Source organism: Dicentrarchus labrax, unplaced genomic scaffold (genome assembly GCF_905237075.1).
Source record: "Dicentrarchus labrax unplaced genomic scaffold, dlabrax2021, whole genome shotgun sequence".
In the NCBI taxonomy this organism is placed as follows: domain Eukaryota; kingdom Metazoa; phylum Chordata; class Actinopteri; family Moronidae; genus Dicentrarchus; species Dicentrarchus labrax.
Window position 1 is genome coordinate 31,685,593 of NW_026136720.1, and position 23,573 is coordinate 31,709,165.

Below are 23,573 nucleotides of genomic sequence, written 5' to 3' on the forward strand. Positions count from 1 at the left end.
TGTCATATAGGAGATGATAGGACTGGAGGATAATTTTATCTTGTGTTCATGGCCAGTAACAAGCATTTTTTTCCAAGGACAGTTCACTGACATCATTAAGGCAGCCGTTGGTTTCTCAGTTTAACCGGCAGATGAAGCTCAGTATCATTGGTGTAGCTGTGAAAAGAGTTACCATGACAACAAATAATATAACCAACGTACACAGAAGATATCAGGATTTTTCAGAGAGGAGTACTAAACACAAATGCTATAGATGACAATGAGTCCCCTGCTGCCACATTTCTTTCAATATGGCAATTATTAGTTTGTTTAATGTGGTTTGTGCCAATGACAGCAGCACCAACACATCCACGTACTGCCAAAAAGGTTGAAGGATGGAGCTGCGATGAGGATGAAATCTGGACTGGATTTTTTTAGGAATTATTTTCCTCTATTTGTCACTTTTAGGAGTTTCTTTGATGCCAGACGTTGTGTAAACTGAATTCACTCTGCCCATTTAACTGGTAGCAGCAGGCTGTAATTCAGAGCTGAGGAGTAAAACACAAATCTGGTGCAAAGGTTTTTTTGTCACCACCCACCTGTTTGTTTTGCATCTCTTTGTAGTCAATTAGTCTCTTTGTAGCTGTTTTGTGCCACTTTGTAGTTGTGTTTTTGTCGCTCTGTGGTTATTTTGTGTCTGGTCGTTTTTCATATCTGGATGTTTTGTCTCTCTGTAGTTGTTTTGTGTTTCTTTGTGGTCTTTTTTTGTCTCTTTGTGGTCATTTTGCATCTCTAGTCATTTTGTGTGTCCTGTGTGTATTGTTGTGGTTGTTCTGCTCTTATATCCACAGAGACAGTGCACATGTGACATTTCCTTCAGTTTATTAACCTGAGAGTGGACATAGACAAAACTTTATAAAATCAATAGCAACACATTTAGTACAAAGATGCACAGCAATACACATAGTAGTAGTTGAAATACACAATTCAGCACTGCATAAAAAGTACATTAAAAACATGTCAGAAACATTGACTAAACATAAACAGCATCATATAAATATACATTCGATACATATGCATATCAGAAACTCCTCTTCTGTTTCCACTCTGTAAAACTCTGACACTAACAAGCCTTCTCGGACACGTTCTATGCAATGTAACACTTCTTTCCCTTTCAACAGAATCTCATTAAAATATTTACAAAATCTGATAAATACATAATTTGAGAAGAACAAAGAAATCATGCGTTTGTGATCATCAGCATCAGTTTGTAAACAGTGAGTAGATATTGGCAACATGCAGGATGAACCGAAGTCATTAGAAATCAAAGGAGTTTGCAAAAGCTAGCAAAACGGCCCCGTTTTTAACAGCCTAATGAGTTCACACAGTATCCCACATCTATCCTGTGTTAGTGCTACAGCTGCCACTATGGCCTCATCCTCCTCTGATTCTGTCCTCTTAAATCAAATAAGCACAGTGGAGCAATAAAACCTGCCTATCAGATGACTGGTGATCAAGACTCACCCCAGTGCTCTGTTCAGTCCGCCACATGTGAGCACAAAAGCAAACAGCCTTCATCTGATCTGCTACCTGGAAAGGTTCCATAGGACAACAGGAGGGGATTCAACCACTGATATATTTCAGCTTAGAGAGGACTTTACACCGAGGAGTTGTATGTATTACATGGTATCAATCACAAGACACTCACATGCAAAAGAAAAGAAAACTACATCCCGATGAATCAAGATATTTTTTCATTTCTCTAAAAAAAAGGCCAGTGTTTTACCTGCATATTCATATATATCCATATCATTTGGACACACCTGCCATCACTGGAGACATGCAAGGTCCTTTACACATTATCATCATAGTGTGTGTGTGTGTGTGTGTGTGTGTGTGTGTGTGTGTCTTCTGGAAAGCTTTACGAAACAGAAAATATCATTTCGGATGGATTCACACTGGATATTAGCCAAACATTCTTTAAGAAGTAAAAACTTTTCAATTATAATGACAGGGATGTCTTCAATGTTTTGTCTTTTTGTCCACAACTTATTTTTGTTCACAGCTGATATACACACTTTCACTCTGTATTGTTTGCTGTTAACGAGAAGAGAGGTTTTGTTGAGCTATTGTACAGCGTGTGGGCTCTCGTCTTCGGGGCATGTCACTCCGGTGCTGGGTTGGTGGGAGGTAGATTCCGCTGTTTAAAGTACTGGGTGACCTGCTGAGGCAGCTCGGCCAGGACCGACTTAGCAAGGGTCTCCTTGGGTGCCTGACAGAGAAAAAGAGCAAGAGAGCACGTTCATGTCTGCAAACACACAATGCAAAATGAAGGCTGAAAAAGGTTAGAATTCTGGTGATTGTGGTCTCTTTTGGTCCCACTTTGAGTGATCTCTCCAGTCAGAGAGCAGGCTGATGGTTGCGTGATGTTTACTGTACTAGTGTATGCTCCTCTTTGCATTTGTTGGTCTGTTTTTCAGGTCCCTTATGAAGGAAATTAAGGAAAAACCCACCAACTTGCTCAAACAGTCAGGAAGGAACATAAACCTTACAAGTGAGTAGATAGAACATAGATTATGTTTTCTGATCCAGCAACCATTGAAAGTGGACTTTGGATGTTTACTAGTTCAGTTTTTTGACATGGAGGAATTTATGGCCAACCTGATATTTTTTCCACCAAAAAAGCTGCAAACTCATTACACTCGAGAGAAAGGAAGTCGGGGGCTAATCTTGTTGGGGGATTAGTTAGCTTCTAAACAGTAAACACAAAGCTTCTTCTTAAAAATGTCATAGTGAATCGGAAAATGTGTTTTTCTCTCAGCTTTCCTGCATTCTCTTTTCTGACTTGTCACAGCTGAGGTGTTTCTCCATGGTGCCTTCTGCTCGTCGGAGATGGTCTTTATCTTTTCAGGTGCAATACCATCAATAACTTTCAGTTTGAAAGAGTTTCACAGTCAAAATTATCAAAGAGCTAATCAGCAGAGTCTGGTGTTAACCTTATTGACATGTACATAAGCTTGCATTGCATAAAAAGACAACATATACGCTAATATATTTACCTTTTCTTGACAGACATATCAAAGAAAACACCAATATGGACAGAAAGATCTACTTCCCTGACAACAGTACTAGAAATACCAACATTAAACACAAAACAGTCCTAAGTTTTCTGTTCTGAAAAACACCATTAATCTTTGCCTGAAGTGCTGACACTTGATGAGAATTGCCAACTTTTTTCAACAATGAACAATCTGTCCATAATGTACTTTACATGACATTTTGGTTCTGAGTAAATTGTGAATCAGATTTATTCAATTTTAGATGCATTCCACATCTTGCCTACTTGTCATCTGTAACCCCTTGCAATGGCTCTATGATGCCCCTTGAGAGGAGTTTGAGAACCACTGTTATCATCCACTACTTATTTCCTACAATAGCCAGACCAATACTGGATTTATAAAAATAAAGTTTAAAAATCTAAAAATAACATATCGATTGATATATGGTTTTCATAAACACATAACATAAACTTTGATACATTTTAATAAGAACCCCTTAAGAGTTTTAAACACAATATGTACTCAGTAGAACATTTTGTAGTTAAAAAAATAGCTTAGCGCTCAGTGCTCTTTGATGGATATAATATATAATGGAAACACTGTCTAAATGATCACAAACATATGTTTGCCAATTCTATTCTTGTTTCTTATAAAGAGACATACACAGATAGTGATTTAATTTATTGGTCTAGCTCTATTCCCTTTGAAATATCTATAACCTAGTAGAAGACTCAACTCTCTGTCATGTGGAGTTCCTCAAGGTTCAATTGTGGGACCTGTTTAAGTATCCCATTACATGCTTCCACATTATCTATTGGTTTGGCCGTGGCTCTTATCATTGCTATGCTGATGATGTCCAGTTTTATATATTTATGAAACCAGACCACTGGCCATTTTACATAATTATCCTAATGCGATGAATGCCTCGATGTGTCAGTTTTCTGAAGTTAAAAATCACAAAAATTCTTTACACCAAATTAGACCCTGCAAAATTCCTTAGTAGGTTTCCTGGCTTCTAACCCAAAGTTGGTTTCCAGAAACCAAGTGGCCATTTCTGATTCCCAATTCAACTTTGATAAAAATCTCAAGTAAGTTATTCAGTGCCGCATCCCCTCTCGTCTTTTCAACAGCTTGAACAATCAGTTTGGTTTCCTCACGTCTGGACTACTGTATTATTATTATTTTTTTTTATTTAAATACCCTGTAGCACAATTAGTTCAAAATATTCCTGCACAATTGCTTACTATGACTCTACAGTGTTCCTATATCAAACTGATGTTGGCTTCGTTATACTGGCTTCTGGTACAATTTAGGGTTGAATTTAAAATAGTTTATTTACTTTTGAGACAATCCAAATGCCTTGGCGTCTGTTCAATTATTTTACAACAATAGCTAGTAACTTAAGACAATCTAATCACCACCAACTACACCAACTTTATGAAGACAGTAATTTGTAGTGAAAGTAAGCCTGCCAACACAGCTAATCATTTTAGGTCACTCATTATTAAATTTCCTTGGTCTCAGCTTCATTTCTCCCTCTTCCTCTCTATTATGTCTGTTGCTGTCTCTCACCCTCCCACCGACGCACTGGAATGAAGCCAGCAAACACTGTCTGTTCCTCCCACTACAGAGGAAGTCAGATCGCCCACCACCAGCCCACACACACAGAAAATTTACAAAATTGACCAAAAATGCCTCCCGTGTACAGCCTACAAATGTACACACACAAATTAGTCCATGAGCTCACCTACAGCGCACATGTATGGACACTCACATTAACACTTTTTATATGCGCAGTATGTATGCTCGTCAACACAGAACATTGCACGCTCACTAACAGTGTCTCTGTCAAGTCTGAGATAACCAGGCAGCTCTCCTCATCTAACACACTCTGTATGTGTGTGTGGTTTGCGACCAGCTACAATCTGAGTAGCAACAGGCTGCCATTTGGTAACACATTCACACTCAAGACAGCATGACATCATGTGATTAGGTAAAGCCTCTATTGCAGAACTAAGATGGAGTCAAAGTAGCACTGTAAATCACATTGGCAAGTTGAAACATTAGCTTCACAATTTAAATCCGAATAACTCCCTCAATAGTCAACCAATTGTCAAGCAATTTGGTTTGTTGCAAATCAAGAAATGTATTTATGATACTTGGTTGAGGAAGAAAATACTTCTTTTGTAGAGAGTAACAGTAATACAGTAAATATATATGTAAATAGGCCTTCAACAAACACTAAAGTTGAAAGTAGGTTTCATTTTACATTACATTTATATTAAAGTATTAATATTTTGCTCACTTACATTTGAAGTCACAGTCCAGTGTATCAGCATGGTTATGCAGTGTAAGAGTTATACATTCTGATAAACCAGTTTTGTACATCTGAAGTCAAAAGCACTAGGGAATTGATTTACACAAGAGAGATGACCAATAGGCTACAAATTTAGCTCTAATCTCCTATAAATATATAAAAAGATTTATGACTGATGAAAAATAATAATAATTTAACATGGTGAACTATCCAGCAGATATGGAGGAACATTAGCATTTATTTGGAGTCATTTTTCTGGCCACTTGATGAATGTAAGTCCAATAATCATTCTCTTTTCGCTCTGTTTTTGGTCTCTTTTGGTAGAATAAAGTGGACTCTTAGGGCTTGCTCAATGAAGCGCTTGTCAAAACCTAAACTTTGAAGTGCATTGTACTGTAAATATACTTATTAATATACTTATACTGAAATAATATTAAATACTTTCAATCATGGCATTGATATTTCTCGAGAGACTTCTCTTTGAGTAAGACTACGTTAGACACACAGCAGTTCAAGCAAAACGAACAAAGACCTTTTAATTTCTCTGCCAGCCATTAACAAAAACAAAGACTTAATGGACATGTTGGCATTGGTTACCAATTGCCCATAAGGATTACACTGTAGCCAGTTTGTGGCTGCAGGCTGCAGCTCTCTCACTCAATACTGGACCAAACTCAAAACGCCTTAGGTAAGTAGCACAACTTTCACTTCTGGGATTGGAACTCATTTAAAAAGCCACTGGATAGAAAAAACATACAAAGGCCCTGGAAACTATTTTCTCCATCAGCTTACTATTAGTGATGGGAGCCTACATGAACATAAAGTTGTCTACCAAAGTTTTTTAAACCATCTTTTCACACATTTCTGTCCGTGCTGTTTTATCTGAGCTCTTCTCACTGGTTTGAAGCGGGCAGCTACTGTGACACCTATATAAGTTTTGAGGATAGCAATTATACCCATTTGAGAGAACAAGGATATCTCAGACTGGACCTTGTGTGCATTTATGTGTTAGACTGGTGTTGCTACATAGCATAGTGCAATGAAAAAATGAAAATGAAGTATCTGGAAATTAAGACTGAACCTACCTGACACCAATCTAAATTTTAAAAACGTAATTGTTTTGTTTTTTACAGTAAACCTTAACCGTTTAGTACAAGCAGTTTCTTTCTTTCTCTCTTTTTTTTAAATATGCTTACAGGCTCCGTGTCATCCCCCTGGTTTTCATTGTGTAACAGCCTGAGAGAAGTACTCACATTACGGAAATCCCTGAAAGGGACGAACTGCACAATGTCCCGAACAGCCTCCTCTCCTGTGTTGGACCTCAAAACGCTGGCGTCTCCATCTAAGAACTCCATGGCAGCAAAGTCTGCGTTGCCCACGCCGATGATGATTATGGACATGGGTAGCTTTGACGCCTGTACGATGGCGTGACGTGTCTCGTCCATATCGCTAATGACACCGTCTGTTATAATGAGGAGAGTGAAGTACTGCTGCAGAGGGGAAGAGGGGTTGTGCAAGGGAAGAGATGGAGAGAGAAAGTAGGGAGAGAAGACACAAAGGGAAAATGAGAAATCACATTTTTATGTGATGTTACTGATGCATCTCAAATCTCAGTAACTTGAAATTTTCATCAAAATAAAAAAGAGAATCTGTTACAATATAATGATTATGGTGTCAAGAATGGTAAGCAGAGTAATATAGTGTTGTGGAAGTGGAGACGGAGGGCGAGGACAAAGACAGTCAAGGGTTAAATCTGGAAAAAAAAGCAATAAAGGAGTGTTAGGAGTGACAGTGAGGAGGAGACAGGAGCTGGACAACACTGCACGAGGGAGAGAAAAACAGAAAACAGAATGAAAGCTTTTCTGCATTACAGCAAGTTGGGCTCCATTCATATGACAGAACACACCATCTGTTCCTGGGAAAAAAATTATGGAAGAAAAAAGAGAAAAAAAAAGAAATCCAGTGATGAAAAAGAGAAAGAGCATACAAACATAAAATGATAAATGAAGCACTTTGAGGACACGTGAAATACACTCACATAAATGCTAGCATAGGACAGATGATGCAAAATACCACATAAGGAGGAGGTTGGGGTGGTGGAGGGATGAACAGCGTTGGCATGAGTACAATCTTTAAAGTAAACAGTGATAGTGTCTCTCATATACTCTACACCTGCGTGAATATGACACACAGCATCAAATGAGCCAATAACTGTGATGCTGATCAGCCAGTACAAGAGCATATTCCGCCTGAACTGACGCCATGCTTGATTTCAGTAAGAATTGACTACTTATATCAAATAGTTATAGAGTTAGATTTGGCTCTGCTGTTTGAGGGAGTTCTCAAAAGGCCAGATGTTACTGAACATGCTCTGCGGTAATGGTTAGATATAAGGCAGATCTTATACAGGCGCACACACACACACACACACACACACACACACACACACACACACACACACACACACACTCAAAGAACATGCATCGGTTCTGTGTATTTGAATGTAAATGGTTATCCTATGATAATAACACACAACGTGGAGACCACGCTGACTTTACTCGGAACAAAATCACACTTCCATTTTAATCACACACAGAAACACACACACAGGGAGGGCTGTGAAGCCTGTCTCTTTAATGTGCTAACAGCAGCGCTCATTAGAGAATCATTATCACACAGACAGACAGGGTCGCTCACACACTGGGCCACGCACAAACTACACTGGCCCGCAGCCTGTGTGTGTGTGTGTGTGTGTGTGTGTGTGTGTGTGTGTGTGTGTTAGTGGCAGAAGTGTGTTCGTACACAGTCACACAGTCTGCAGTCGCAGGTTCTCTCATTATCTGAGGAACAAGAACACTGAGCACAGAGCAGCAGCCGATTTGTGCAGCCTACAACCTACCCACCCACTTGCGCCAACACATACACACACACCAGTCTACCCACTACCCCAGCATGTGGTCCACACACACTTCTGCTGCGGCTGTCACATCTCATTGTCTGTTACTCCTTCCTATGTTCCACCCCTGTTTGAACTCACTGTAATGTAAAACAAGAAAAGGGTCTGCAATCATTTCCTTACAGAAACAAAAGGATTCTGGCACACAACTCACAGACGAGTACAATCCTTTGTGTATTTCGCTCATGTATTTGTTCTCCACAGGGTGACAGGGTACAATTAGGGACAAAAAGCACCGTGGGAGCATAATGATACCCAGCCACTGCACTCTCTTTAGATTTAGGCAGGAGACATGCCACTAGATATATTCAAGAGGGGCACGTGTACCATTTGTTGAAAGTTTGCAGATCCGAACCACCTGAGAGTGCTGCACATTGGTACATTTTTCTTACAGGTAATGTGATTTCTAACCCCAGTGTTGCTGTTTGTCGTCTCTCTTGCTGCCCTACAAACATCAGCAACACAGTTTGTGCCCCTGCTAATCTTGTCCAAGCAGCAGTGTAGTCTTGCAGTCTGAAACTTGATCTCAAGTACATCAGAGTGCGCAAGCGTAAACGGAAACAGACTGAACCAAGGACAGGGACAAGTGTTCTCCAGCTGCACAGCCTGCTGTTTCTTAACGGAGGTGTCTTTTTCTTATGAAATGACTGCTTCTTTCATTTGGCATTGCTAGCTCTGAATTTGAAAGACCAAACATTTGAAATTAAAATAAGTATGGCTTGATTTGGCTTTATTGGGGTTGCAACCCAGGGTCTTTGACAGTGCTAACCACTGCCTCACAGTAAACACATCTGTGGCTCCAAAGGCATAAATACCTCTCTTATTTCGGTCCCCAAGCGACAGATTTAGAAGCTGTGCTCGAGCACCAGCAGTGATTACACATTTAGTTGTGATTTGTCTCCCAGCGGCCAAATATTTCTCATTCGAGACTTGTGTATAGCCAAGGTGAAAAAACAACTTCTGGTGCAAATAGCAATGGAAATGTTTGGAAAAATTGTGACAAACAGATGTGGGGTGAAAACCAGTAAGCTTGATGGTGTGATGTGTATGCTGCAGGTGGGACCAAACAGTGTCTTTGATTAGACATGCAAAAGAGAGTAAGAAAAGTAAGAAAATGAAAATGAAATTCCTCAGCAAGAAATATTGTCTCAGAAATTGGAACATTAACCAGTCTGACTTCAGACTCCTCATTCATTTCAGCCAGACCACTGCCTGTGCAGAGGGCGCCGGTTGGAAAAGTGGGGTTATCAGGCAGTAATTTGATCCTGGGGCAACATTTGTCACAGCACAGTCCAATGTCACTTTGCCTGGACAAATATATGAGAGTGCACATTCCGGGTAAAATGTATAGTAGATCTAACATGTAGCATTATTTCATTCATTGAGACAGAGGAGCAACTTATTGCTTTCAGTTTTCAGTGTAAAATCCAGTGTCAGAGGAAAATAATTAGCATCTGATAAGCTTTCAAACTGGACTCAATATTTCCTTATTGATGTTCTAATCAGTATGTGTTTATTGGACCCATTAACAGTTCCTACCTCAATGAGACTGTACCGTAGCTCGAGGAATACTGTATGACTTCCTACCAAGAAATTCTACCAAAATAGAAAGCCATCATGGATGTGAGACTGAGCCTTAGGCTTGTTCTTCATTTGGACTTTATGTGTTACTGCCTCAGATACGTAACCCGGTGTTTGGATTATGATGGAAGTACTGTATGCAGAACTGTACACTAGTTTTGATTAAAACTAAACTCAGATTACAGGTGTACCGCTAAACTTATTTGTGATGTATTAGCTGGAAACATGTTTCAGAATTTCACCTATGTGAAAGGACCACAATAATGGCTTGAGATAAATGCTAACTTCATGCTCACAGGCTCACAGCGACAATGATAACATGCTGCTGTCAAGCAGGTATATTGTTTACCATGTTCGCCATCTTATGTTAGCATGCTAATTATCACTAAGCACAAAGTAACTGAGACAAATGGGATTGGCATTGGCTTTGCAGGTATTTGGTCATAAACCAAAGCATTGCACAAAGTAGAAGTTTGGCATGATGGTGAAAAGTGGATCCCCAAAGTGATTACAATTCATCCTGAGGGGGACATTGATGCGAGTACCAAATTTTACAGCAATCTATCCAATAATTTGTTGAAACATTTCTCTTAAAACCACAAATATCAACCTCCTGGTGGTGAGAGGATAACTTAGGGCATCACAAACGTCATTAGGATTCATTCTCTGCCACCCAGCTAATATTACCATCCCTACAGCCATGCTGCTAGCACAGAGTCAGATTTGTGAGTGAGTGGACAGGAGTGGAGGAAAACTACATATAAAATGACACAGAGGAGAAAATTAGATGGAGGATACGTCCATATCATGCTGTTAAGCCCAAAAATGTGTGAAATGCCTGGTCAGTGTCTCAGCTGAAAAGAGGTGTGAGATGGAGGAAGGGAAGACAGAAGTTGTCACTCCAGTCTGCCACCTTCCTCTCTGACACTCTGGTCAATGTGCCATGACTCGGAGCCAACAGATGCACACACTTGTTTGTCCCGTCAGTCATCAAACAGAGTAAATAAATTACGACAGCCACTCACTTCTGACTGCTCTTCTACTACTGGAGTGAATAATATTATTTAGTGGCATGTGTGTGTTTTCTTGGTGGAATCTGATCTACAAAATGATAACGAGAATCAATCTGATCACACCTTTGTGTGCACCAAACAGTGAAGTATTACAGAGACAGAGACATCTCCAGAGGCAGAGGGAAAAGAGAGGGTGGTGTCTGTTTTGTCTCAGAGGAAAAAGTATGAATGTACAGTGGCTCATAGTTCATAACTGCTCATACACACAGAAACACAAAAATGTGGACAACAAACCACTACAGAGAGCAAAAAGGAAGGAACCAAGGTTAATATCACTGGACAGAAAACTCAAGGGAAATGGTTCAATGATTTGGCACCAGGCAGGGTAAAGGTAAAGCAGAGAACACAGTAAGTGAGGTATCAGAAGATGAAAGAGGATATCAGTAAAGGGATCAAGTAATCTTAAAGAGTTGTTTGATGGCTCTGAGAAGGGTACAGAGTCTTGTGAAGTGATGAAATCAAAGAGGGTAGTAGAGAATTATACGAAGTGTTAGCTGTCAAATCGTTCACTGTGCAGAGGAGCAGTAATCTTTGAGCAACAAGAGCAGAAAGTACAATATCACTTTGAAAAGAAACAAAGAGTTTGAGATTCTGTAATAAAATGTGAAAGGAATTTGGAATTGTCATGCTATTTTTTTCTACTCATACAACTTGTGGATGTATTTTTCTTGTATATCAAGAAAGATAAAAATGAAATCAACAAATTGTTGGTTCAGTCTGGTAGAAAAAAAGCAGATTTGTTGTTTGACTGATACAGAAAATCAATTTTGTATTCTTGTGCAGAAAAGTGATAGAGCAACCAATTGGAGAGCAGAATCAGCGGGTTGGATTGTTTGTCCCGGGACACACAGACAGAGAGACTCCTTGGCCACTTGCCACAAACTCCTTTCCTCTCTCTCTAAGACACAACTCAGTGGGTTTTTTGGGAGAAACTGTGATGGTCTCCATTGTTTAGGCCTGTGAGGAGTTGTAAATCAAGAGCTGTTTAAAGTGAAAAGGTTAACCTGTGTTGTTGTGAAGTAAAAGTACTGACGGCCTGGTAACACACGTTCTGCAGAGCCTCGCCCAGGCCATTCACGTGTTGGACCAGCATGATGCTGAGGTAGTCAGAGGCTGGAGTTAAGTTTTTTTGGAGTGTATCAGAACCCGTCCTAACTCGCAAATCTCTTCCAGAGCTTGCAAAGGGGCAAAACTGTTTTAGGCGGCTTTCAGACTATAAAATGAAGTTATAACACCTGAAGTTTATTCAGCAGACAAGGAGAAGGGCAGTGGCAGTCACTTTTGATTGACAGGTGTCGTGACACGCCCCCTTCATATGCTGCCCGTTTTGGCTAAATTCATTCAGCCCAAAGGCTGACCTTTGACCAATCATGGCGCAGTAGCCACAGTTCAGTGACTTCGACCAATCATGGCGCAGTAGCCATTTATCCGACAAAATTAGGAAGAACATCGCCTGTCAGCCTAATGAGGGTCACCGCACCGCTGTACAGAGACAGAACAAGCTGGTAAATCACTGTCACGGATTGTGGACTGTATTACATTTTGTGGGGGACATGACCCTATATGAGTGACATGACATGAGCTCCAGCGGGGACCAGTTCTCTTTTTTAGGCAGTCAATTAGCCGATCACCTGTCAAACACACAGGTTGCAAAGTACACGTCTAAGACCACAGATTCTCCCAAATCGAGACAGGGCCTGGAGAATTTTTCGTGCTCCATATCTGAACTGCTGACCACAGATGACAACCAGCCACATCCAGATGCGGGCAGCTGCAGCCGCTGTAACCCCACGCAGGATGCGGCGGTCTGATAATGTTTCAGTAGCCGCACAGTGCGCTTTGAGAAAGCCAGGCACTTGTTGTCCTTGCATGTGGACATTACCCAATGATCTGCAGGGAGACACTGAAAGGTGAGCTGATGGTGAGGTACAGCAGTGTGGAGTTTGGCATGGTGATTAACCTGTTTTCGTCACAGAAAGGCCGTCGATTTGAGAGGCGTTTTAAATAAGGTATGCCCAAGCTCTGAAACAACTCTCTCTTCTACAAATAATTATTTTTGCTTTGGTTTTGTAGATGTATGTTGTTGCAAATTGTTGCTGGTACTTTTCTATAATGTGGTTGTAGCGCAATTGGCATGTGCTGATGTTTACAGAGGAGAGAGAGAGAGAGAGAGAGAGAGAGAGAGAGAGAGAGAGAGAGAGAGAGAGAGAGATTTGGCATCAGGTCTTTTATTTTGGGTTTGTCTCCCCAGTGTTGCCGTAGAGCCCTTGCTATAACAAAGTATACAATGTTGTTGCTGTAACTTCATGTGATGCTGCTGTTGCTGCTGTGTGTCGTATTGATGAGTATTTAAAGTATTTAAATGACAAAAAATGAATTACTCATGAATACAGGTGTAATACCACCTCACGTTTGTGAGCTGCCACGCCCTCAGTGTGCAAACCGCGAAAACCCTGTCGGCTGATGTTTCATATCTCTAAATTCCCGCCGGTGACCATACAGTGCAGGCGTGTCACCCCACAATCAGTTAACACACAATTACAGTTACACATAATTATGTTTGGTTACCAGTTTTCAATTGATATATTGATCAATACCATGCTTATAGATTACCTGTAAAATGTGAATAAAAATGATTATAACACTTGACACAACCATGATATATGATATGAGTTATAAGGTATTATACTGTTTATATGTGTTACACTCTGTGTCCTGTGTGGTGCTTAACAGTCTTTTAGGAATCCTTCTTCTTTTCAGTTCTCCATGGGTCCCACGTCGTTCTCAACCTAAAAGTTCACCTGTTACCTCATTGAATAGTTCAACCGTCCTGTTTAGAGCCCATTGATCTCTGTTTCGTCGAACTTCTGTCTCCACGCATTTTTCCAACAATATTGATTTTGCAAATGTGGATGATACGCCAAGATTGTGTTGGGTGTTGGTTGAAACATGTAGTTTAGCTAGTTAGAAAAAAATGGTATGTTGGTATGTAGCAGTTATTTTCACTGTACAGTTCATTTGAAATGCTGTTATTTTGAAAACGTTTTTTTTATCCTTTTTTGCTCTTTTTTGGGTTTAGTGTTTTGTCTATATGTATTACTGGAAGATATATGTATGTTTCTGTCGAACAGAGGTTTTCTTGTAATCCCATGTGGGATTGGTAGGATGTATTGCATGACAGAAATAAAAACTAAACTAAAAAGTGTGTGCTTTTAAAGGTGCATTATTAATTAATTTGATTTAATTACACATGTACATTATTACATTATTTATTAAGATAGATTCGTCTAGAGTATAGCTACAAAATGTGGTGCTTTTAGTTTCTCTCGACATTTTTAGATGCACAGCCTCTCTGTGAGCTGTAGGAAACTCACTCACCCACTCACAGGTCACGATTAGCTTGGTGTGCTGCAATATGTTGTTTGCAGTCATGTGATTGTGACACTTGAAATGCAGAATGAGGCAGTAAATGAAAGGCAGAATGGATGAGATGGAAAGATGAAACTGTGCTAGCCATTGTTTACTCATTGTGACGTCCCAGTCAACATGTGTGTGACCAATGGAATTGGCAAATTCATTCTTCACCTATTTGGAGATCACAATGACCTTTGACATTTGAGTCAAAAGTGTCAGCAGTTAAATGTCGGACCAACTGTGAAATGTCTGTCAAGCCCACCAATTCATCAATGTCACCTCTGACCTTTGACCACCAAATAATTAGTTCACCAGAAGTTTTCTCAAGGCATTTCTGAGATATTGCTTTTACAAGAATGGGATGAACAGACACCACTAGTGTGGCTAAAACAATAAAACTGAATAAAACACTGTTCTTTTACATCTAACAAACCTTACAGTGGAAACAATTCAACTAAAAGATTAGAAAGATATGACAGTGATGGTGCCTGCTTCAACTCAAGGAACGAAAGAGACAGTTTAACCAGGAGAAGCTGCTGGTGGAGCTACCAAGGGCGTAACTTGGGGGACCCCAGTTTGCAGAGTTTCTTATGGAGTTGCCTAAAATTAGCAATTTGGATGAATTTGTGCAGATTATTTCCTTTGAATATTGATCATAGATGAGTTTTCCTGATATTTTTTATAATTCGCTGTCTGTGAATATAGCTTCTGTTCAGATCTTTAAAGAACCTAAATACAAATCTAAATTTTAAAAATGACAATTTAATTATTTTTTACAGAAATGAACAACATACTGTGATACAGGCCTACTGTGTATATTTTTAAAGTTTGCTTACACCCCTTACAATCAAGTAGGCCTTGCGACCCCCTGCAAAGCTTTGGCGACCCCCAGGTTGGGAACCATTGACTGAGACCATCCTGCATGACAAAGTGTAGAATTAAAACCCATGTCAAATAAAGAACCAAATAAGGTAGATTTCCCATGAGCATAAAGTCCACTCCACCTTTGCCCTTCTGCCACCCTCATGCCTCTTCAACATAACAAACCTAAAACTCTAATGAGCTCCCCAGAGGGGACATTTCGGTCAAGACCTGTGCATATATTGGCAGGATTGTAATGAAATGTGTAGGTGATACACAACTACTCACAGACAGGACGAAGAGCTAAGTTGATTGGCCGATTGGTTGGAGTCCATGCATTTTTTGGGGCGATTTTTGTCATTTTATTTTTACAGTTTTTACAACAGCTTTAAAACAGCTGTAGAGCCAGAATAATTTCACATCTAATTGCCGTGAGTTTATTCCGACTAGTCTGACGACTGGGCATACAGTAAAGAGGTGATTCACTGAGGCTCTAACCAGGATATTTTCACATCTAACTCGGTTAGATGGTTAGACAGCAGAGTTTCTGATTGTCGGAACTGTGCAAAGACATATTAAAGACAGTTTGGTGAGTTTTATTTTGTTTCTATCGCATTTGAATGAAGTGTGTTTTAAGATTGCTTAATAAGGTCTTAGAAGGTGTGCGGTTGTATTTTTCTGTTTATTGAGGACAAAATGTGTTTCTCTTTTCCTTTCTTGACATTTGGTGACTCTTTTTTGTTTATTAAAGCTATGAGAATTCGTCGCACATAGCAAACTCACTGCTCATCTCTCAGCTGCAATATATCAGCAGTCACCGGTTGTTGGACTGACGGTGGCTGGTCAGAAAATTTTAACATATCGCCCAACCCTGTTACATACTGTATCATCCCCTGAGTCTCATCTTTCTTGTTGGAAGAATAGTTTAAACCTGGAAAGGCAGATAAATAGGTAAGCTGTTGTCACCTACCGCTGCTTTCTCTTGCTGAAGTGCCTGGGCAGCAAAACGTGCTACATGGCTGATGATTGGAGAAAAGTTTGTCGGGCCGTAGAAACGAATGTGAGGGAGACAGGCCGAGTAGGCCTGGGCAATACCCTCGACACCTACACACAGGGAGACAGAGAGAAAGAATTTTAATTCCAACACACCTTAAAATGTATTAACTGAGGGCCAGAAGTTTGTGATACATGTTATTGTTTCTCATCAATTATTTTAAACTGCAAACAGCTTAAACAACCAGATTATAGACCTTTTTCACAGCAAGGTTCTGTTCCATTTAGTGTATCAGAGCCTTTCCAGTTAGCCAACATGCACTACAGCAGCACCCTGACTCTGTTTGACCTGAATGGAACTGAACCCTAATTAGTATCATTGGTAACCTGTGTGTTTACCCTGATATTTATGTCAAAATGGCCGCTGTGAAAAAGGTCTATTGAATGTGTGTCATTTGATGAACACCAGCCACCTGTCTCAACGACTTGAATATCTTTTTGTTTCTTTAAGGGGATTGGAAACACTTGCAACTTAAACACAGGTGTTTAGTTTTCATGTTTATTTCTTGATATGACTTGTGTTCTCTTCATTCGCATCTCAATTTGATAAAAATATACATATATAAAAAATGTATGTAAAAAATGCTGGGAAAAATGAAAGATATTTGAAAATACTGTATATTAATAGATGAGAACAAAATGTTCACTCCTTGTTAGGATGGTTGCATATTGCACTTTATAGTAAGAAGGTTTATAAAGCACCACTTTGTGACTGCAGTCCTCCAAATCTGCTTTTATTGTTGTTTTACCATTGTGTGTGCACTGGAGGCTGTATTGGCCTTTCCAAGAAAAGATGAGCTGTAATGTATGTAGCAGTTCATCTGCTAACCTTAAAAAGAAATGCTGTCTGTGGAAGCAGATGTTTTAATAACGACAAGCCGTACACCTAATTTGAAGGAGCACACGTTTCGACACAGGTCTTCTTCAGCAGAGGGCTGAGTATCAGTGCTCTTATTGAGCATAACCTCCTGCATCTGTCAGGCAAATTTATGTGTTACACTGTTTCATTCAGTCTCTCAGTTGTGCTCTCAGCAGTTGGTACTCAAGACGTTTGCATTTGTCAATAAACACATTTGCATCCTACACATTTCAAATGCTAATGGTTTCGTTCACAGATCCAAATGTATCAAAAAGAAATGTTTACTTTGTGGTTTATTAAAACAAGGTGAAAGATTTTTAAAATCTGTTCAATTTGAATTACGATGAAGGTGAGGAAAAGACTGCTGAGTAACCTGGCATCCTGTTTCATATGAGACTAAGAATCTACAGCTAGCAGCTCTGTGAGGCTGTACCTGACCACAGCGGTGCTAAATGCTAACATTAACATGCTGCTCACCATAACAAAGATAGCATGTAATAATGTAATAATGAAATAAGTTTAAATGTTTACCATATTTTACTTATTAGTTTAGTATGTGAGCATGCTAGCATTTGCTAATTAGCTATAAAAAAAAAAAGCTGCGGTTGATGTCATTAGTTTTGCTTGCTTACTCTTTATCTTCAGCCAAAATGTACCATATGCTCAGAGAGCATTTGTAAAGATACTCAGATTATCCAAATCATATGCTATCTTGAACTGTAAAGTCAAAGGAAAATGACCTTGCTGTACATTCTTACAGATCTCATCCAAAACATTTCTACACAGGCTGGTGGGAAGTCCCAGGCATTTAACTTCTTTAGATTTGCACACAATCAAATAAATGTAGATGCACTTATCTGGATCATTCACTGGTCTGAACAGGAGCAACTGTTTGGTGTCTTAGTGTGCACTGGCGTTCATACTGCCAATTTAGACAAACGCCCTAAGTAGAGTGTAGGTGAAGTGTGAAGGTGTTATTTACTCAGACTCAGCAAGACACTCACAGAGGAGTGCAGCACCTGCTGCTGTCGCATGATCTGGAGATGGAAGGTTTTTTTGTTTTTTTTACTGGATGTCCTGTATTCTTGTTAAACTGAAGAATACTCCAGTTTTAGGTCTTTCCCTGTAGAGTTCTATTTATTTCTACCCAGCCACAACAGCATTGTAGCCTTATGCCCAGATGTTTATAGAGAAAAAAAGGACTATACACTGTCCTTTAATTTTGACTTTCTGAAGCCTCTCAAGCAGTGGTGGCAACCTTTCTGTTGTTGCAACACTAGTGTAGTCATATTTCATGCCTGACAGTATCATTGTATGCTTGTATTGTAGCTTAGTATCTCTGTTAATGCAGCTGGCTGGGAGGAGGCTTAGATACAGGCCACACAGAAGACAACCATCAATAAGCAACAGTGTTTTTGGCTGATGCTATTATGAGTGGAATAGTGTTGTAAACAGAAAACAGAAAACAGAAAACAGAAAAAGATGTTAGTGAGGCATCGCGCGCAAGCGAAGGTTCAGCTGGCTCTTGTTAATGGTTAAATTAAGTCAAGTTTGTTTGTATCAATATGAAATACAATGTCATGTTGCAATGGGCTTTACAGGCTCATATTAGCTAACATATTAGCCTATAATAAGACAAGATATAGATGCAACATTGACTTTTTGTAGATATTGCAGTTCAGAGATGCCAGAGATATGTTTAAGGCAATTTAAGATCATAGGTTTATGTTATGTGTTTATATTAGAAAGTGTCAACTCATATATGGCCTAGAATAGCAATACTGGTGTCAACTTAGTCTGATCCAATAAAAAGAAAATTGAAGCATGATGTAAAAATGAAAAAAAAGTAATTTATATTTTTAAAGGTTGCAGCAGGGTCATCGATGTGACTACTGCACAGTAGCTCACCTGAACAGAAGGGGTTGGTGGGGTTAAAGTTGATGGCAAATTCATGTGACACCTGAGGAGACAGGAACCACAGAGAACAAAGTACACTGTAAAATATTGTTGAGAAATACTGTCCATTTCTCCCACACTTTCTCCCTCCCTCCCACCCTCACTCGCTCTCTCTCTCTCTCTCTCTCTCTCTCTCTCTCTCTCTCTGTTCACCGCTCTCTCTCCTTTGTCCTTTTCATCAGCTCACTGCCATGGCAACACAGATGGGTTGACAGTTGCGTAATCATGTGAATATGCATGTATAATGCTTACAGTTTTATCTGTGTGTGTGTGTGTGTGTGTGTGTGTGTGTGTGTGTGAAAAATGCATGTATAATATAGGCTTGTTTTAACTGTAAGTTAACATATGACACCCCTACCCTCTTTCTCTTTCTCTCTCTCTCACTTTATCACACACACACACACACACACACACACACACACACACACACACACACGTATCTCACTATCTGTGTCTAGCTATATATACAAAACAATAACAACAACAACAACAACAACAGCACTAACAAATACACACATACCTTCCAGTCTGGTGGGAGTTGGGCTCCAAATCCCAGAGCAGGAAACATTTTGTCGCTGAGAAGGAAACCATGGCAACAGATTGGAACGTTAGTTAAACCTTTTTCCATTTTTTTCATCCAAATTCAACAAGCTGGATTAAGACAGCAGAGGAAATCCTGTTACCTTTTTCACAAAGAAACACATTCAAAGACATTTGCAGAGAAACAAGCAGACAGCTGGTAGAATAATATGAAGCAATATTGTAAAATGGCTTCTCAGCAAGACAAGGGCAGGATGCACAAAGATTCTGACGTATTGTCTTTTTGACCAACAGAGATTTTCCTGACACTAAAAAATTGCTGAGAGAGAAGAGTTTACCTTTAATATTCTTAACAACGCCATCTCTGTATTACTGGTGGTCTTCAGTATGTTTTCAGTGACAGAAGGTCTGAAAATCGTATTTGTAACAAAGCAGCTGGTTGTGTGTGTGTTGGTGTGCACCACTGACGCCCATGTTAAAGCTCTGCACGGTAGTTCTGGAGTAGATGATAGGATTAAGATGGATATTAGGAACTGAAAAAACAGTAAAGCCTACAGTGATGTACACTGACAGAAGGGAAACCATTTCTTTGTTACTGTTGACTGTCACACTGGTGCTTGTAAAGACGCTCTGAGACATATGATCATTGTCTTTTTCGTACTGTCCCAGGTCCATCTCGTGCTTTCAGTGAAGGTGATCACCTAGAAAGATCACAACATCTGACCATTTAAATTACCAGTGTGTAGGAGGTGATTATACACTAATGAAAACATGGTAATGAATATTATATTCCATTTCTGCCAATAGATCCTCCTAAATGTTACACACTGGCCCTTTGAGACTGGAGTCGGCTATCTTAAGATCCATTCCTCCAGTCCTAATTGATTTAAAAAACGGCAACTACCAAGAAGGCTGCATTAGATACTCACGTATCATAGTCCTGTATGATTTGTCCCACAGCCAAAATTGCGGCGAGATACTCGTTGCTGCCCAGTGGGTTAATGTAGTGGAGGGAGGACGGCTCCCGAGGGTTCCCATTAGATGCTGTGAAGTCTATACCGACCTATGGAAAAAGAGAGACAGGACAGATTCTTGAGGTGCATTGTTTTACAATAGTCATTTTAATTGTCCTAATCTTCTCCACTAAGTATACACAAACAAAGCAGGATTACCTACAATAATGGTAAGGCAGGTGAATTAAGGCAGCAGCAGCAAACTTAAAAAAAAAAAAATTGTTGTAGGAGCATTGTAGGAGACCAGTTTTATAGTTCCTTCAGTGAAACACTTTATTCTGATAAGAACCCATAAGGCAAAATGAGTTCTGACACAAGCTGTGACTTTTAATAATGATATATCATCTAAATGTGGCACGAGTAATTTAATGTCAGCTCTTAATGTGACACTCATTGATGCCTCTGTCACTTAACTGGAGCTACTGATAGTTTAAGTTTGTTTCTCTGTTCAGAGGGCAGTAAAAGTGCAATAAAACTACATAACTACAACTAACTTAGTGTTCAGATTCACAAAGTGAGGTTGATTCAGCTAACATCGCCCTTTTTGCACAACATCACAGGCATAGCTGTTTGGTTCTGTTGCTCCATACTGGTAACATGGTCTATGTTCACATTTTCAAAAAGAAGAACCAGATAACTCAGAAGTCACTGAAAAAAAGAGATTGATTAAAGGACCAGTGTGTAGGATTTAGGGACATCTAGCGGTGAAGTTGCAGATTGCCTTACCCTCACTTCACCCTCCTCTTCTAAGCACAAAGGAAACACACAAAAAACAAACAAACAAAAAAACATCTCTATCTGCAGACAGTGTTTGGTTTGTCTGTTCTGGGCTACTGTAGAAACATGTCGGTTCAACATAGCAGCCTCCACGAAAGGCAACCCGCAGAGTCTATAGATACAAATGGGTGATTCTAAGGTAGGTAACAATTCTTATGTTCAGGTGACTAAACAGTAATGAAAACGTAGTTATGAATATTAAATTCTATTTCTACCAATAAATCCTCCTAAATGTTACACACTGGACCTTTGAGGGTTCAATATGAAACAAAAAAAAAGGTTCATACACTTTCCGCCATTCAGTGTATTTTTAAAATGTGAAGTGAGGGTCTGAAGAAAAAAAAGAGAGAAACTGCAGTTGTTGGTTCAGCGTTCAGTGAGAATGTCGACAGTCTCATTTTGAGAAAAATGCACCACTTACATCCCTTGTTTGAGAGCCAATTGATATGATTTAGTTGTTACTGTCATCCATTTTTCATCTCCACAATGCATTTTGTGCCATGATACATCATTACAACCTATGTATCTGTCAATCCTTGTGCCTGCAAATTTCACATTTAACTTGTTAGATTAAAATGCACATGGTCCTTTGTCTACCGAGTAATTTTACCCCTATAACGCCAAATGTGTATGTTCACATATGTGATACATGAGTTTTTGAGCCCTCCACATGAGCAGTGTGACAATTTTTTCCCTTAAAAACCCGATGTATACAATTATATACATGCAGTGCACGGATAATCCACCAGGGGGCAGTAATCTGCTCACTAGAGGGCTTTCCAGCCATGCTACAAGACTGCCATTAATCAGGAAGTGGACACGTGGTTTCTTCCAGACTTCCCTACCAGTTCCATTGCTGCATTGTTTTTGTTGGATTTGTTGGATTTGTTTGTGTATTTTTTGTTCAAGAAAAAAAAGAATCTTTGAGCATTGTGACCCGCTATATCAAATATGATACAAATTAAAACTCCTATATGGACATTGATATTTGAAATTTTTTTTTTTTGGTATGTCCAGAAGGACCAATAAAAGCTCCAGTTTCAAAGAATTTGAATTTTCTGTCAATTATTTAATGGTTTGGGCTTTACAGGGTTACTAATTCATCAGATACATTAAAAACATTGTGGGGCGCCAGGTTGGCTCGGTCGGTAGAGCTGACGACCCATGCATGTAGTTGCTGCAGCGGCCCGGGTTCGAGTCTGACCTGCGGCCCTTTGCTGAGTGTCGTCCCCTCTCTCTGTCCCCCTTTCCTGTCTATCTTCGGCTGTCACTATCAATAAAGGCAATAAAAGGCCAAAAAAAAACAAAACATTGCAAGTTTAATATAAAGTTCTCCAAGCAAGGGATGAATCTGTTCTTCTTCATCTTTGGACATACAAGGTTTTCATCTGAGGACATATAAAAGAAACCCTGTAGTGCAGCCGTGTCTCAGAAAGCGAGAATGGCCCTGAAACCACACAGAGGCATATTTTTAACACAGACGACCACAGGGTGACACTGTAGTGGCATACAGTATACACAAACATGAACACACAGATGCTTTAAACACATGTACCCCAAAGTACAAATGCACAAACACATAAGGCACGCACACACACAGAGACACACAGCCTAACATAATATGAGATGAAGAGTGACAAGCTTTTCCTCAGGCGGTAAATAGTGGTTTGTGTGCTGACAAGAACCTGACCCAGAAACTCCGCCTCCTTCCTATCAGTTTAAAGAAAGTCTAAACCATCTCTCTCTCTCTTTGTCTGACTGTTATAAAACAACAATGTTCTGGTTGAATGGGGACAATGACCCAAGGAAGAGAAAATGGCGAAGTGGGAAGAGAGAGAGCAAACGTGGTAGGTGTGTGAGAACAAGAACGAAAATTGGGCAAATGAGGTAAAGAATGGGAGGAGAGAGAGAGAGAGGACGGAGCATAAAGCGCAGCAGGAGCAGCAGGAGTGACAGAGACAGAGATGCAAGGTGACAGAATTAGGGTGCTGTTGTGTATTTTGTGTCCGTGCGAGCCTGTGTTTGTCCCAAACGACATATGTGTGGAAATAGAGGCATACAGCATACTACTCTTGGTTCAGTGTGCCAAGTGAACAAATCATTTCTCCTGCAATCACAGCTCGTTTCTGGAAATG

General features: G+C 39.8%; 1 protein-coding gene across 4 annotated transcripts in view; it reads right to left on the reverse strand.

Moving 5' to 3' along the window:
- Positions 1–844: 844 nt before the first annotated feature.
- Positions 845–23,573, reverse strand: part of cpne2 (copine II) — a 247,181-nt gene continuing 224,452 nt past the window's right edge. For all 4 annotated transcript variants that reach the window (XM_051382686.1, XM_051382684.1, XM_051382685.1 and 1 more), the window contains 6 exons: positions 20,578–20,711; positions 19,629–19,683; positions 19,061–19,112; positions 16,211–16,344; positions 6,609–6,845; positions 845–2,251 (listed from right to left, as the gene is read on the reverse strand). In XM_051382686.1, coding sequence (XP_051238646.1) covers positions 2,144–2,251; positions 6,609–6,845; positions 16,211–16,344; positions 19,061–19,112; positions 19,629–19,683; positions 20,578–20,711 — 720 coding nt within the window. In that variant the 3' untranslated portion in view covers positions 845–2,143. The remainder of the gene's footprint in view (positions 2,252–6,608; positions 6,846–16,210; positions 16,345–19,060; positions 19,113–19,628; positions 19,684–20,577; positions 20,712–23,573) is intronic.